This window comes from Ammodytes marinus (genome assembly GCF_949987685.1).
Source record: "Ammodytes marinus genome assembly, chromosome: 11".
NCBI lineage: Eukaryota > Metazoa > Chordata > Actinopteri > Uranoscopiformes > Ammodytidae > Ammodytes > Ammodytes marinus.
The window spans coordinates 29579991-29597321 of NC_137215.1; the positions used below are offsets into that span (position 1 = coordinate 29579991).

Consider the following 17331-nt stretch of genomic DNA (forward strand, 5'->3'; position numbering starts at 1 on the left):
GCCTATATCCACGGGGGTATATATGCGCTAATGGGCCTGATTACTACTTGGATACACCTGTTGGCACACACACACACACACACACACTCGCACCCACACAAACGCTACATACTTAAACTAATTGAACCTGTGCGGGGGACCACGGGGCGCTGTGTGTGACTTATGCGCTGATAAAGAGGTGGGTGATCGATTTGCCTGGCATCGATTTATTCAGTTTCAGCACGACCGCGGTGGACAGCTCCCACCAAAGTACTTCTTTCGATGCTTCTTTCGCTTCATCTTACGGCTCTCCAAAGAAGGGACTTAAGAAGCCATCTGGGAAACACCCGTATCTTAACGCTCCTTCTTTGGCGAACCCTTCTTTCTTTGGCGAACCCTTCTTTCGACCCTTCTTTGGCCCCAAAGAACGATCGCATCTGGGAAACGCGGCCAGAGAATGTAAATGTCTTTGGTGGTTGGCCTTACATTCACTTTTAAAACACTTTGACAGAAATGTCATGACCCGATCTGACAATTTGAGTTTGAGTGTGGTCCTGCAGAGCCAGAAACTATTATTTGTGTGTGTGTGTGTGTGTGTGTGTGTGTGTGTGTATGTGTGTGTGTGTGTGTGTGTGTGTGTGTGTGTGTGTGTGTGTGTGTGTGTGTGTGTGTCAGCACACAGGGCGTGTGATGCGTCAGTGCAGTAGTGTTGGAGTGTTAGTGCTTGTAGTTAGTGCATGCTGCATGCTGCTGCTTCTGCTTGCTACTTTCTGCTTTCAGCTACTGCCACCGGATAGCCCCTGGTCATCAGGGGTGAAAAGAGGAGCCGAGTGCGTAAGTCTCCTCAGCCGGTACATAGCCTCTCCACCGCCAAGATCTCGTACACGCCTCCTCGTGGCACACATGGTAACTGGTCCCTTGCGGCTCCAGGCTAAGTTGTACGGGATCTCGGAGCAGCAGTGGGCCCCAGAGACGCGGCATGCAGGCCCATCGGTGAGTGGAAATGCACTGCTGCCCGTCAACCACTGTCCCAGCTATGGGCAAATAGACTCAACTATGGGCAAATAGTCAAGACCCCAACGGCAGAACAGGCGGAAGATGGTGGGTGTGAGAACCACCACAACGGCCAGAAAGGCGGAAGAAGGCAACCCCACAGCCACTTGGGTTAACTCGGGAGGGTACAGTGGCTAGGGGAGCAAACCCCGAAGACAAACCTGCATCTGGGGACAGGCACAGGCGGAGTCCAACTGACCGGACCACCGGCAGCCCCCTGCAGCTCCTGCCAGACGAAGGTCGTCATGGGTTCTCTCATGCCACTGGAGGTCAATCTGGTAGGAGTGAAGATGGTGGGAGTGAGGTCTGTGCACCCTCACCCTCACCTTAATCCTCACCTACGCACAAGCTTTCTTGCCCCCCCCCCCCTCCCCCTCCCCCAGAAGTCCTGTGGCGTTGTGGAATGGCGGTGGGTACAGGCCAAGGATGTGGCTGGGAGTGTCTAGCCAAACCATGCACACAGGCGGCAATGGAGTGATGGTCGTTAGGACTGTGGGATGGAGCAGCGCGTCCTTTCGGCAGCTTCCATTGCGACTGAGCAGCCCCGCACTGCTCACCCCTGAGATGGGGAAGGACCTAGAAAAGGTGGTCCAAAAATTGTCTGCTCTCCATACTCCGGACGGTAAACCGCAACCGTCGGAGCATCCCCCCTCGCGGTCGAAAAATTAAAGTAAAAAATATGCTAAATATAGCATCATGGAACGTTCGAACACTGCTGGACCTGACTGGAACTCCTGACAGGCCCCACCGCAGGACAGCACTGGTGGCCCTGGAGCTCGCGAGATACAACATCGATATTGCAGCTCTCAGCGAGACCAGACTACATGGAGAGGATTCCCTTTCAGAGGTTGGTGCTGGGTACACCTTCTTCTGGAGGGGGGTCCCCGAAGGCACTCGCCGTAACCATGGAGTTGGCTTTGCTGTGAAGACCAAACTGCTGCAGCGCATTCCGGAATCCCCCATCGGCATCAATGAAAGGCTGATGACGTGGCGCATTCCCCTGGCAAAGGAACGATTCGCCACCCTCATCAGTGCATATGCACCAACTCTTGATGCCGATCACAACACCAAAGAGGATTTCTACCGAGCTCTTGATGCCATCCTACAGAAAACCCCGGCTTCAGACAGGCTCATACTCATGGGAGATTTCAATGCTAGAGTGGGCACAGAGCACCTGGTATGGAATAAGGTTCTTGGCCAGCATGGAGTGGGGAAAATGAACCCCAACGGGCTCAGACTCCTCTCCCAGCTGGTCATCACCAACACCATCTTCCAGATGAAGAACAAGCTCAAGACCACCTGGCAACACCCCCGCTCAAAACATTGGCATCTCCTTGACTATGTGATTGTCCGTCAAAAGGACAGACAAGATGTCCTCATCACCCGTGTCATGCGTGGAGCCGAGTGCTGGACTGACCACCTCATGGTCAGATCCAAACTCCTCATGAGCATTCAACCCTGTGGCCCGAGGACAGCTCCAAACAAGAGACTCAACCGCACAGCTCTCAACAGCCCCACCACTACAGACAACCTGCGACGGCTCCTTGCTGAAAACCTCGACAACATCCCGGAGGAATCAGCCGACTGGCCAGCTCTGCGCCAGGCTATTCACAGCTCAGCCTTAGAGGCGCTCGGCCAGTCAAGGAAACGTCACCAGGACTGGTTTGACTGTAACTCAGCTGAGATACAGTCACTCCTAAAAACCAAGCGTGAGGCCCACAAAGCTCTCCTGTCCTGCCCTGGATCTCCCACCCTCAAATCCACCTTCACTGCAGCAAGAACAGCAGCCCAGCGAGCCCTCCGGAGTATGGAGGACACCTGGTGGATGCAAAAGGCGCAAGAGATCCAGAACCTGGCAGATTGCAATAACACCCAAGGCTTTTACGATGCCATAAAAGCATTGTACGGCCCCAGGAAGCGGGCGATTGCCCCGGTCCGATCAGCTGACGGGTCCACGCTCTTCAAAGACCGCCACGAGATTCTTGCCCGTTGGGCAAATCATTTTGAGAGTCTCCTTAACCACACCAACCCAGTCGACCCACATATCCTGGATAATCTCCCAGACCTGCCAACAACGACTCACCTGGACACCCCACCACTCTATTCAGAAATCCAGCAAGCCATTGCAGGGCTGAAAAACAACAAAAGCGCTGGACCCGATGGAATCCCCGCAGAGGTGTTCAAACACGGAGGATACATGCTCACACGTCGCCTGCACCTCCTGATCCACAACATCTGGGAACATGGGACAATCCCACAGGACTGGAAGGATGCAAACATTGTGGTTATTTATAAACATAAAGGAGACAGAGCAGTATGTGGCAACAGCCGCGGAATAGCTCTCCTCTCCATCGCAGGGAAGGTCCTGGCCAAGGTCATGCTCGGCAGACTGGTTGAGCACATATCTGAAGCTGTGCTCCCAGAAACACAGTGTGGTTTCCGGAAGACCAGGTCAACAACAGACATGGTATTTGTCTTGAGGCAGCTGCTGGAGAAGAGCCGAGAACACCACAAAGACATCTACATAGCCTTCATCGACCTCAGCAAAGCCTTCGACACCGTCAACCGTGAGTTGCTCTGGAAACACCTCACCAAACTTGGGGTACCACCCAAGTTTCTCAGCATCCTACAGCAGTTGCATGACGGGATGCAAGCCAGAGTGCTCGCAGGAGAACTCCAGTCAGAGTTTTTCGAGGTGAACGTTGGGGTGAAGCAAGGCTGTGTCTTGGCTCCGGTGCTCTTTAACATCCTCCTCTCTGCTGTCACCTGCCTCTTCCACCGGGTCATGGGACAAGAAGACGGTGTCCATGTCGAATACCGTCTTGATGGAAGCCTCTTCAACATCCGCCGGCTCCAGGCCCACACAAAGACAAAAACCCGCCAAATCTGTGAGCTTCAATATGCCGATGATTGTGCAGTCATAGCTCACAGCCCGGACTCTATGCAACACGCACTCAACACAATATCTGGTCTGTATCAATCCTTTGGCCTACAGGTTAACACTCAAAAAACCGAGGTCATGTCCCATCTCACCACTCCCGCCCCCACACCCCCCAGTTTTCACTTACACGGTGTTCCACTTAAAACAGTGGAACACTTCACTTACCTTGGGTCCACTCTGTCCTCATGCTGCTCCCTTGACACAGAAATACACACCCGGATCAACAAAGCCTCATCTTCATTTGGACGCCTGCGCAGCAGGGTTTTTGAAAACCGTAACCTGAAGGTCAGCACCAAGGTTGCTGTGTACAACGCTGTCTGTCTCTCCACTCTGCTCTATGGGGCAGAGTCATGGACCCCATACCGCCAGCACATCACCAACCTAGAGGCCTTCCACATCCGCTGCCTACAGAAGGTCCAGGGTCTGTCCTGGGAAGATCGGACGCCCTATACAGAAATCCTCCGCAACACTGGCTCTGTCTGTATGGAAGCAGCTGTGGCCAAAAGACACCTGCGCTGGATAGGGCACACCATACGAATGCCTGAACACCGCCTGCCCCGCCAAGTCCTCTACAGCCAACTACTGGGCGCAAAGCGCTCCGCTGGAGGACAAAAGCGGCGCTTCACTGACTACACCAGGGACATCCTAAAGCGAGCGAACATCCCCCTCACTCAGCTTGAAAACCTGGCCACCAACAGATCTGCCTGGCAGGGAACCTGTGCCACGGCAGTTTCCCAGATACACCAAACCAACCAAGACAGAAGATCCGAGCGGCGCACCCAGCGACACCAGCGGGCGGCTGGTGTCCCCCTGGCATCTGGGTTCCCGTGTTCCATCTGCGGGTGAATGTGCGGCTCGAGGATTGGTCTATACGCCCACGAGAAGTGGCACCAGCGGCAACGTCGCTGACCCCCCCCCCTTCCCCAACCCAACCCTTGGAGCAAGCGTCATCATCGAAAACGATGGATAGCTAAGATGGTGTGTGTGTTGGATGGAGGGTGGCTGACAGCTGTGCACAGATTAAGCCTAAGATTTTCTCTGCGAGTATGCTTCCGTACAATTGAATTTGCTTGCACTTGGTGTGTATGCAATGTATAGAAGTAAATGACATTGTGTTTGCAGTGCATGTGTGTAGTTAGTCAGCGATCTTGGAGAAGCTCGCTGTCAAAATCACTTCAAGATTATTATTATCTCCTCATGATCTGCTACCTGTGTGTGTGTGTGTGTGTGTGTGTGCGGTCCAGAAATAAAGTCTGGTGTTAATACACAGCCTAGGCTCTGTAAACAGGTGTGAAAACAAAGGGGGCCACCGTAGCTAGCAACATGCCTGTTTACACAGCCTAGGCTGTGTATGAACCATAGATAGTATATAAAAGGTATACTTGTAAGGAACACTGGATATTCTTGTCAGCTAAATCACAGTACAGAGGTTAGCTAGGAGATATTCACTGATTTTTGACAAGCATTCATCAAAACAGATTCACAGGAATTACTGACTCCACCTTTAGATACTAAAAGTTGTTCATTTTGTTAAAAAACAACACCAACAACCACAGCGCTGTGTGATTGCTGCCGCCTGTATTTCTAATTGTAGAAGTGACTGGTCATTTATCAGTCTATAGGATGTCCACAAGGGGGGGCTGTTTAGTCACAATGTGACCAGGGTTACAAAGCTGTGAGGAACACCTGTGAGAGGAAAGTAGCAACAGCATTATTTTCTTCAGTGGGTCAATCCTGTACCTCTTCTAATACGTCCATGGTCTGTCCCAATGCCCACTCAGGGACGGGAACATTTACCCTGCGTTCCGAATCGCATACTATTTATTTTTTCTATTCTAAATAGTAGCTACATCTGACGAAAAAAATAATCTAGTTAGGACGCAGTAGGCATACAATTGGGACATACTTTTACTTATTAATTTCATCATAACATTGCGCCTTGATCTTGCCTCTTGGTTTTACATCCGTCGCATGCCCGTTTGTTTTCATATGGAGGCTCCGTTGACGTGACTTCAGGTGCGCACTGGATTAAATAGAATGGCGTTTTCAACATTAAATATCTCGGCTTTCTAACCATCCTAAATCTGGCCACAAGAATCGGGACATCCTAACTCTTTTTTTGTACCGTACTAAATAGTAGATAGTATGGGGATTGGAACGCAGGGACTGTGTGCGTCCACTGAATGAACTATACTGACACATAGTGGACTAAACAGATATGGTGAACAATACTGTGTGGGATTAATGTTCTTCAGTAGTGAGCCTTTCATGGAGGTGTTAGCTCTCTTTATTTGTATCTTCTACTATCACATAGTAATGTCAAAAGAAAATCTATTTAAAAAAAGAGTAGTCAAAATGTGTGTATATTTTGTGTACAGGGACCACTATGGAAATAAGCCTTCAGGCTTTTTTGTGTCTATCCCTACCTGGCTATTTTATGTATTTTAATGTGTGACAGAGTGCTGTTCATGTTTTTATATCAAAATGTTCAAATAAAATCATTCATTGATTCATCATTTCCAACCTCTGTGTTTATTAGAGATGATACAGTGTTGGCCTTTTCCACATTTATACAGAACAAAGACAGCAGCTTCTGATCCGTCTCCGATGTCCGTTCTCTGGTCCAATCACATTTGAGTGTCACTGTCTTCGGGGTGGAGGTAAGAGTGCGAGTGTGTGAATGTGTGTGTGGGTGGGGTGACAGTGTTAAGCATTGGGGGGTTTTCAGAGGAGGTCATTTTGTCCTTTTTCTCCTGCCGTAGCTTTGTGACTGATGGAGGTGCATGCCCCTCATGATCACACACACCATGTCAACATCACTGTCAACAGCTGCTTCCCTCTGTAGCACTGTTCAATGGCTGGAAAAAACACTTTTTGATTGATAAAAAAATAAATTAAAAAAAGCTTATTTCATACCAAGTAATACTTTGCAGCAGAGTCCCAAAGCAAGGTTAAGTTCCAAAGACATACCTCACGTCAAGGCATTATCTTATAGGTCATGTTACTTCTGTGTAAAACGTATGTGTGAGTTCAGGAGCAGCGTTATGTGTCAACAGAGAAGAACCCTGATGACACCAGACCATACACACAAGGCAGATTATGAGAGGCACAAACTGTGCAAACTAAATGTCCCTTTAGGATAACATGTCTCTGGAGACTAATTTACTTTGTAAAATTGGCAGTGGACCCCTATCCTTCATCCTGCGTTCCAAATCTCATAATCTCATATTCTTTTTTACTATTCTACATACTATAGCTTTAGTATGCAGAAAAGTAAGTATATTAAGTACGTAGTTAGCATGTACCTAGTTTGCATGTAGTATGCATACAATAGGGATATTACTTTTACTTATTTATTTCATTATAACAACACACATTGAACGTGCCTTTTTGCTTATATAACCGTCATATTGCTGGTTGTTTTGACGATGTGATGTAACTTCTGCTGCAGTGGATTGTGGGTCAGAATCGCCAAAAAAGCTGCTGGTTTCCACAACAAAAAAAAAATCACAACTGGTGAAGAGGTCATCTAGGTATTTTAAGCATGCTGCATTCGACCACATTAATAGGGGCATCCTTAATCTTTTTTTCTCCCATACCAAATAGCAGGGAAGTATGGGGATTGGAACACAGCCTAAGTGTCTTGGAAAATGTGACCACACTGGTAAGCTAAGAGTGGTATTTATTTAAGAGTAATCTTGCCCGCTCAGCTTGGTACGTCTAACCACGCTTAACACTATGTTGCTCAAAGAACTCAAATCTAGTCCTTTGCCCTTGACCTTTGTGTGTTGTGTGCTTTTAGCTCCATTTTGTGGAACATTTAAAAAAGAAAACTATGGTATGTCGGTTAAAAGCATGTTTATAAGAAATCTAAAATAAAAAGTGAAGAATGGAGGGAGACCGTGGCTTACGTGGACCTTCATTAAAACAAACATCTTACCTGGTGAACAGGCTGTTAGTGTGGGGCAGGGCCTCAGTCATGTACCAAATCTAAACACATGGTATTTACATTGACCAAGCTCATTTTAAAATGTCCATCCCTTCTGGTAAACAGAGTGGTAAACTGCAGATGAAAGGGGAACGTAGCAACCCCGACTGTTGGCTGGGAAATGTGTCAGTGGAACGGAGAAATGTGGACCAGGATAGAAACCTGATCGGCCATTTTAGTTTTTCATTTGTCGCTCAAACCTAATATATACAACTGCTCTTGAAAATGGGACTTCTTTACAATCGTTCTGGTGGGGAGATGAGACTGTGTGTGTGTGTGTGTGTGTGTCCTGTGTTTGTGTGTGTGCATGGTAGTCCTGTATCCAGTCACACACACTCCGTATGGGCACCGTCTCACTCTCACTCTCTGTGAATGTCTCTGCCCTGCATTAAGGCTTGTCTGAGCCGTTCCTTAAGCCCATCAAAGCTGCTGCCAACACACACAGACTGAGGCCCGGGGCTGCCTGGTGGGCTCGCAGCAGGCGGCCAACCAATCAGGAGACAGAGGGATCTTTCTCCTACGGTGGAACCAGGAAGCAGCTCCTAGCTCTGTCAGTGTGTGTGTGTGCTGAGGATTCCACATCAAGGTAGACCAGTGGAATCCAGAAGGGTTGGTCCATGTGCAGACTCCAGTACCAGGCTTTCTCTGTGGTGTGTGTGGCCTCAGCTCCAGCTGCTGCTCTGCAGTTCTTGTCGGAGCCAGGAAGGCAGCGGCTGGCCCAGGCGATTCAGCAGACGCAGCAGCTCCATGTTGTGCTCACGGTAGTACGACGTCAGAAAGGCACGTGACTACACAGACACAGAGACAGACAGACAAACAAACAGACAGACACGTGATCAGAACAAGTTACAAACTAACCAACATAACACACTGATATTCTACTGTCTCAAAGTTTTGTTAACATAATGGATGCTGAGAAATTCAAAAGGTCGAATTCTGCTTATTTTCAGGTCTGCCAAATACTCATTTTAACTGACAGCACTTGAACACATCACAATCTACATTCCAAAGGAGGGAAAAGGAGGCATTTTTTTAATAACGGTTTCCAAGGTATTTAAAGGAATACCGTTGCTATTTTTTAATAGTAAGGTAATACCACTCTGTTTCGCAATCATATGGCTCAAAAATGCTTTGTTTCCTTGAGCTCATGTGTTATATTTTTGATGTCATTGATCATAACTTACTATTAAGTAAACTTAAGTGTTATGGCTTTACTCAATCTGCCTCAGCATGGATAGAAAGCTACCTAACTAACAGAACACAGAGGGTTTCCTTTAACGGAAGCCTCTCAAATACAAGACAGATACAGTGTGGGATTCCGCAGGGTTCTTCACTTGGACCACTGCTCTTCTCGATTTTCACAAATGATCTCCCACTTGCTTGTAAGGAAGCCTGTGTGTCTATGTACGCAGATGATTCGACAATCTACACGTCTGCTCGAATAGTTAAAGAAATGACCTAAACAAAGAGTTGCAGACAGTATTTAACTGGATCACTGATAACAAACTTGTTCTGAACATATCTAAGACTAAGAGCATTGTATTTGGATCAAAACACTCACTACTCTCTAAACCTCAGCTGAATCTGGTGCTGAACAATGCTGATATTGAGCAAGTACAAGAAACAAAGCTTCTCGGTGTAACTTTAGATAGTAAACTGACATGGTCAAGACATATAGATTTAATGGTGCAAAAAATGGGGAGAAACATATCTGTTGTCGAGATGCTCTTCTTTTTTAACACCACATCTGACCAAACAGAGGTGTATACTACGAAGCCAACTCAACAGAGCCCGGCTCTCTTTTTTTGATCTGGTTCAACATAACACATACCCTCGCTCAGAGCTAACCGGTATCACGAAGGAAGTTATCAACCTCTTATGTTGAACGAGGGTTTCGGCTTCAGGCTGTGTGCGCGTCCCCATGAAAGGGTAGCCTGGCTCCGCCCGCCTACCTACTTCCGGCCAAATTTCATTTTCCCTTCAGTAGTCAGTCTGGGTGTGCAGTGCATTTCTCAGTTTTCTGTGGCTAATCTACAGCCGTCCAATCAGCGAACAGAGCGAGTGGCTGAGAACGATGACATCAAAGTCGCGCTCCAGTTTCAGTTGAATGCTGCGTTCCTTTATACTCGGAAGAAGGAGATTTCCGACTTGGTAGTTCCGAGTTCCGACCTGTCTGTGTTCCAGTGCATCTGCTCGCGAAAGTATGGACGCCGACAACCTTTCTCGTCCAAATAACGTTAATAACGTTAGGCTCTAACAAATTACCGTTGCCAGGTACCGGTAGATCCATAGACCACAATATGTAGTGAAGTCGGAAATTTCCGAGTTCCCTGTCCAACTGGACCGCACCGTCAAAAGCCGGCTCATGACACATGTGACGACCAAACGTGATGCGATTGGTTGGCTGATCCAGAGTGGCACTGGGAAGATCCAATAGTTTTAAACTTCAAAAGACACCCACCTCAAAGTGAGTGAACGTTTGCCAATTACAGCAGTTCCAGACCTTCTGTACAAATGAAATGAAGTACGATGGTCTGGTTGGACCAGGCTAATGAAAGGGGGCGTTTGACCCGTCATTTGACTCTGCTTCCGCACAGACTGGACTGATCTTGTGCCGCTAACTTTACACAAACGGACTGATTGCGAGCAGCTGAGTAAAAAAAAAATAAGTGCGTCGCTGACTTCACTCAAGAGGAAGAGTTTGTCAGTCTGAATGATCACAGAACAGCAGAAAACAGAGAGCCGAAAAAAACTCTTACTGCAAATAAGGAGAGAGTGGAATGTTGTCAGAAAATTGGGCTATTGAATTGATTAATTTATTTTACAGATCGTTCTCGCAGTGTGTAACGTGACATTATAAAGCAATTAAAGGTTGAACTCGGATTTAAACGGTACACCACAGCCTAGTAGATAATCCTACACTTAAGAATCTGATTTAAGTCTGACACTGTCCCCTAATGAATAGCATAGCCTATGTGGAAAAAACACTTTAGTTTTGGGCCACAACAAAAGTAATACAATTTTTTATTTGCATCTTATAAATACCATTAAAATAAATAGCCTAGATACAAAACCCGTAGTCTGTATCTTCCTGACAAATATGAATCTACTGTGAGAAGCTTAACCTGCGAGTCTGCAGCGATGTCCGAACTGTGACAGCTGTCACCTGTCACGTCCCAACTGTAATCGCTACTGATGAAAAGAAAGAAGCCTACAGTGAAATAATGTTGCAACCTGTGATTTTATAGAACGCTTCACTAAGAGCCAGTGTGTGTAAATTAGAGCTGCAACGATTAATTGACGAATCGATTATTAATCGATTACTAAAATAATCGCCAACTATTTTGATAATCGATTAATCGTTTTGAGTAATTTTTTAATAAAAAATTCCCAAATTCTCTGATTTCAGCTTCTCAAATGTGAATATTTTCTGGTTTCTTTAATCCTATTATGACAGTAAACTAAAATATCTGTGTTTTGGACCCAAAAATACATTTGAGGACGTCAACATGGGCTTTGGAAAATGTATTAACATTTTTAACCATTTTCTGACGTTTTACAGACCAAAACACTAATCGATTAATCGAGAAAATAATGGACAGATTAATCGAAAATCAAAATAATCGTTAGTTGCGGCCCTAGTGTAGATCGCCAGGTAAAATCATTTGAGGTGAGAGCATGGCGCTGCAAACAGTAGGTCTAGGCTATTTTACATTTTCTGCATCAATAACTATGCATGTGGCAAAAAGCCGCAGCGCGATGTTACAGTTCACTCTAATGTAAGCCTTATGTCACGGCTTTGTTTCGTTCATTAACTTAATGATAATTTTTTATTTATTTTTTTTAAGATATTTTTTTTTGCATTTTTATGCTTTATTGACAGTGTAGAGACAAAGTTGAAATGGGGCAGAGAGGGGAGTGACATGCAGAGAACGACCGCGGGCTGGAATCGAACCCGGGTCTGCTGCTGTCTGAGGCCCATGGAGGGGACGCCTTACCAACTGAGCTAAAGGCGCCCCCTTGATCAATAAGTTTACTGATTTAACTAGTTTAGTATCGCTCAGACAATATAGTCAGGTCCGCGGGATTTCAAAAGGTGTAGTTTCCTTAACTTAAGTTTCTCTAAGAGCCAAATTTAAGATCAAACTCTGGAATAAAAACTGTTCTGGGCAGGTTAGCCGTGCAGCCTCTGTTACCACGGTGATCTAGCCAGGTAGAAAGAGAGCCACCTTTCGTGATACTGAAAACTCTGGCTTTAGACTCAACAGACCTCGCTCAGCCCTTAATCTCGCTTCGTACTATACCCCTCAGGTCCTGCAAACCTTAGTGTTATCACACTTAGATTACTACCCGGTGGTCTGGTCAGGTACCACAAAAACAAATCTAGGGAAGCTACAACGGGCTCAGAACAGAGCAGCTCGCCTTGCCCTTCAGTGCACAATGAGAGCTAATATAAACGACATGCATGACCAACTCCTCTGGCTAAAAGTAGATGAGAGGGGAAAAGCATCCCTTCTCTCATTTGTGAAACATATTAATGTACTGAAAACCCCTGATTGTTTGTATAGGCAACTCACACTCAGTTCTAATGCACACACATACCCCACTAGACATGCCACCAGTGGAAACTACACTATTCCACAAGCCAAAACAAATTCAAAACAACGTACAGTGTTGTATAGAGCTATGGTTGAATGGAACTCCCTCCCAAGGCATATCTCTAAAAATCTGAATAAAACTGGGTTCAAAAAACATGTGAAACAACACCTAATTGCTGTCCGCATTAGAGATTAGAGACTTGCTATTTTTAAATGTTTTTTTTTGTGTATTGATTGTTTCATTTCTATTTCATTCCTGTGATTGTTCTTCTTTGTATATATTTTATATGTTTTTCTTCTTTGTATATGTTGTGTGTGGACCCCAGGAAGAGTAGCTGATGTTTCTGCATCAGCTAATGGGGATCCTAATAAAATTTAATAAAAAATCTAATATTTATCGTTCATAAGCCATACATTATTAAACATGCACTTCCCAGGCATTCCTGTGGACACGCAAACAAGCAAAGATTTGAAACAATGGTCATTCAAGGAACTATTTTGCATAATGTTAGACATGTTTCGGAAGTTTAGTGAACATCTTTTAAAACACTAGCTAAAATGTGTGTATAAATTCAAAAACTTTGCTAAAACATTCAGTTCATTCCAGCATTTGATGAGGTGAAGAGAGAGTGTTGAGTGTGAGGTTAGGCTGTATACCTCAGAACTCATCTCTGGATACTTCCGGCCTTTACTCTTCCCCAGACATTTGGCTCGACCTCCTTCCACCCGCTGACACCAGAACCCTTTGCTGTCATCGTAGCTGCACACAACACAGTGAGACACCTTTCATTATGTGGACACAGCTTCTCTACATTAACACTGTGTATATACAGTACAAGGTGGTATGTGTGTGTGTGTGTTACCCACATCAGAGCCTGTGTGTAGTTGAAGATTGGAGTGACACCGAGGAACCTCTGGATCCCCTCCATCACCAGCGATGGGTTGGAGCGCAGCAGGGCCCCGTCTACGATGTGCAACTACAACACACACACACACACACACACACACACACACACACACACACACACACACACACACACACACACACACACACACACACACACACACAGTGTCATCCATGACTCATATACAAGTAACAGCAGATCACAGCATCCCAGCTGACTGATTGTATCAAGTGGGTATTCACTGAATTAGACAATAACGTGTTCTATTGCTGACTCCACCTTTAAGTCCAAATGGCTGGAGGGAGCATAGTGTGTGTTACCTGGCTGGGCTGGTAGTGTAGCAGCCAGTGCTCCAGGTGAGTAGCATAGGCCCCGGGGTTTAGACAGCGTCTGTGTAGGGCCAGCAGCTCCCTGGGGGCCGAGGGGCCGGCTGTCACTACTGCATGGAAGCTGCTGTTAAGGGCTGCAGGGTCCTGGTGAGCCCGCTGGTGCTGGTGGGACACACACACAAGCACAAACACACAGACAGACAGACACACCTTAGAGGGACCTGTACAGTCTCATACAGTAGGTAGTGGATGTGTTGTGCAGCCTCTCACCTGGTACCAGGAGTACGCCCTGTCAGCTGGGTTGATGAGCACTGCCAGGAGTTTGGCTCTGGGCAGAAGAGCAGCGGCTCTCTTAGGAGCTGCCTCCGTGTCAAAGTAGTTGGCGCTCTTTTCAAACATAAAATCTGTGCTGACATTGGAAGGGAATGGGAAGAAGTCCATGTACCTGAGGAGAACGCAAAGAAAATAACTACTAATAAGCTAGAGCCGAGAACGTATTTTCACATTTCTGGGCATTTGCTATCTTCAGCATTCCCATCCCTGAATTGACCCCCAGAAGTCAGTGTATGTATAGTAGAGACATTATTCTTTACTGCATCTGTCAGGCTCGCTGAACAATTCAGTTCACTCAAGGGCTTTGACTCATAGACTGACCCGGCATAAACCCCGCCCACCAAGTAAGGGTGCTGTCAAGCAGTGGAAATGAAGCCAGATCTAGGTTAACTGTGCCATGCCGAACCGTACTTTGCTGCTCAATGGAAACAAGGCATAAAACAGACTTGAAAACATATGGAACTGCCTTTAAAAGCTCCTAAAAACACCACTTCAAAACAGTGAACCTTAAAAAAAAGGCCTCTAAAGAAAAAGCTGTTGAAGGCGTGTAGTGTAGTAGCATTGAGGACTACAGACAGTAATGTGCTAGTGTCTGTGTTTACCAGTCAATCCCATTGTCATAGTTTGCTCCACTGAAGAACTGGATCTCCTCAAAGCTGGTGGGGCTGGGGAAGGAGCTGGTGATGGCCGGGTGCAGGCTCAGGAATGAATGAAGCGCTGTAGTGCCTGGGAGGAAAGATCAGACATTTACAAGAATGGAGATAGAGAGAGACGGATAGAGAATGACATGGAGAAAGAGATAGAGAGAGAGAGAGAGAGGGGGGCTCTACCTGTTTTCTGTGGTCCAATGACCAGGAATTTAGGGAGACGGTCACAGGTCTTTTCTTTAGACCAGATATCTTTGTGTCTCTTGTCATGACAAGGGTTCTGTAAAAAAAAATAATGGAGGCTCCTTTCACTTACTATCACATGGACAAGGTAATACACTTTCTTCCAGGACTAACAACATTTTAAGCTTTTGCTTTGATGAAATGACTCAGCTGATTGACTAGGATGTTAAGTAAAGAACACAACTGTCCAGAGGATTTAGACAATACAAACCATTCCTCATTCCCATTCATTTTCTAAAAACTAAAATGTCAATTTGATCAAAGTCTTTTTTTTTTATTCTCCAAAGAAATGACTGATGAGCTGGATATACTGACCTGCCAGAGGGGGTCTCTCTCCTCGGGGAAGATGGTGAAGTATTTCTCAGCCAGCTGGACCGGGGGCAGCGTCTGCAGCTTGAGGTTGGTCCAACACTGGACAAACTTCACCAGGGACTCGAAGGTGTACAGACCCAGCCGGTCGTTGCCGTAGTTAGACAGGTGGGTCATGAAGATGCTGATCTGGATTGGAAGGAGGGGGAAATGTACTTTGAACGTTGGTTTGAAAAATGACCAGAGACAGTTTTTCCAGAGCATAGAACAAGTGCTTTAAAGGGGTAACTAGCCATTCTGGAGAACGCTTATTGTCCAAATCACTTTGTCAAAAATCAGTGAATCTCTCCTCACGATCCCCTTCCTGTCCGCACTGTTTGCAGGCTGAACAAAATAAATCTAGTTTTTCAAAACACAGCCAAGGCTCTGTAAACACAGGCATGTTGCTATAGCCATGGTGGGCCCCGTGGTTTACATGCCAGTTTACAGAGCCTAGGCTGTGTATTAACACTGGATGATTCTTTCAGTGCACACAGAACGGACAGGTAGTGGAACACGAGGAGATATTCACAGATTTTGACAAAAAGTGATTTTGACAAGCAAGTCTAAATGAGTGAGATGATAAGCATTTTGTACCATGCAAGTTAAAAAGCAGTTTGTATGTGGAGGAAATGGTGGACCTACGACACAGTGAGCGGTGCACATGCACCAGCTGATGTTTAGTTCATAGAAATGTGTATAGCCCTCCTATTGATGTACCGGTAACCTTGACAGACAATGTTTTGTTTTGTCTGTCATTTATTTTTGCTGTATTATTATTTTTGTTTTGGGTAGGTTTGATTAATTTATTTAATTCAAGCTATTTTTAATTGTTATTATTATTGTCTTTGTTCTATGACTGGGACTAGTCCCCTGTTCACATATATTGTACTGATTGTATGAACAAACAAAACTAAATAAAAATGAAAGTAAATAAAAAAAGCAGTTTGTATGGCCTATTCATGCTAGTAAGAAAATAAAACGTTTGGATCAACCTTCAATAGAGTGTGTGTGTGTGTGTGTGTGTGTGTGTGTGTGGTCATCTCACAGGGTTAAGGAGGACAGTGAGGAAGAGCTCTCCTCCTCTGATGCTCTTGTCCAGCTCCTTTGAGCCTCCTGGGTATTCATGGTAGAAGATAGTATGAGTGAACAGACCACAGGTCTGCCTGGGCAACACCTGAAAGACACAAGGAGAACATTAGTTGTATGGTGAATCATTGAATATGAGTGTGTGTGTTCTGTGGTCTCCATCTTTGTGGACATTACAAATTGTGGCTACATGCTGTTCTCACTGCTTTTTCAGATCAGGACTTAGGCTGAGGGGTAAAGCAGTATATTCAGTCATTAGGGGTGGAACGGTACAGACCTCGGTTTTGAAGTCACTGTTCAGTTCTCAGTTAAGAGGAAAAATGCAACAACAACAAAAACGCTTGTTTGTAATAAGGGAAATTAGCTTAACAATAACAGTTAAACATGTGTTAGCTGTCAGAGACTCAGCAAGTGTTTTCAAATGAAATGAAACATACAATTAAAATGTATAACAATATTAAAAAAATATACATAAAAAGATATAGGGGAAGGTGGGGTGATTTGTGCATTTTGGAAGTTGCAAAACCCATTGTTTCTAGAAAACCGTGGAAGAAATTGGAAATGTGACCACATATTTAAGAAGAGCCATCCATTTGACTCATCCTGTAAAGAAGGGAGACACAAGGAATAAGATATAAGCACATTTAAGCTCAAAAAACTGTGTTTTGCCTTTCAAAGTAAAATTTCCATGATCAAGGTTTTTTGATTATTGTGTCTGAACAATTATAGACACGTTTGAAAACATTTGACACATGTTTTAGTGCTTTGGTATGCTACACTTTGAGTCTATATAATTAGCACAATGTCAACCCTAAATTGCTGCATCATGCCTATTATCCAAAATTCTGGGGATGGGGTGATTTGTGCGCAAGGGCCTG

General features: G+C 45.5%; 1 protein-coding gene across 1 annotated transcript in view; it reads right to left on the bottom strand.

The window, feature by feature from the left end:
- Window positions 1-6509: 6509 nt before the first annotated feature.
- Window positions 6510-17331, bottom strand: part of ndst2a (N-deacetylase/N-sulfotransferase (heparan glucosaminyl) 2a) — a 48994-nt gene continuing 38172 nt past the window's right edge. The window contains exons 7-15 of the mRNA XM_080037335.1: window positions 16413-16541; window positions 15332-15514; window positions 14957-15053; window positions 14729-14852; window positions 14064-14238; window positions 13785-13955; window positions 13427-13536; window positions 13217-13319; window positions 6510-8749 (exon numbers count right to left, since the gene is read on the bottom strand). Coding sequence (XP_079893461.1) covers window positions 8624-8749; window positions 13217-13319; window positions 13427-13536; window positions 13785-13955; window positions 14064-14238; window positions 14729-14852; window positions 14957-15053; window positions 15332-15514; window positions 16413-16541 — 1218 coding nt within the window. The 3' untranslated portion in view covers window positions 6510-8623. The remainder of the gene's footprint in view (window positions 8750-13216; window positions 13320-13426; window positions 13537-13784; window positions 13956-14063; window positions 14239-14728; window positions 14853-14956; window positions 15054-15331; window positions 15515-16412; window positions 16542-17331) is intronic.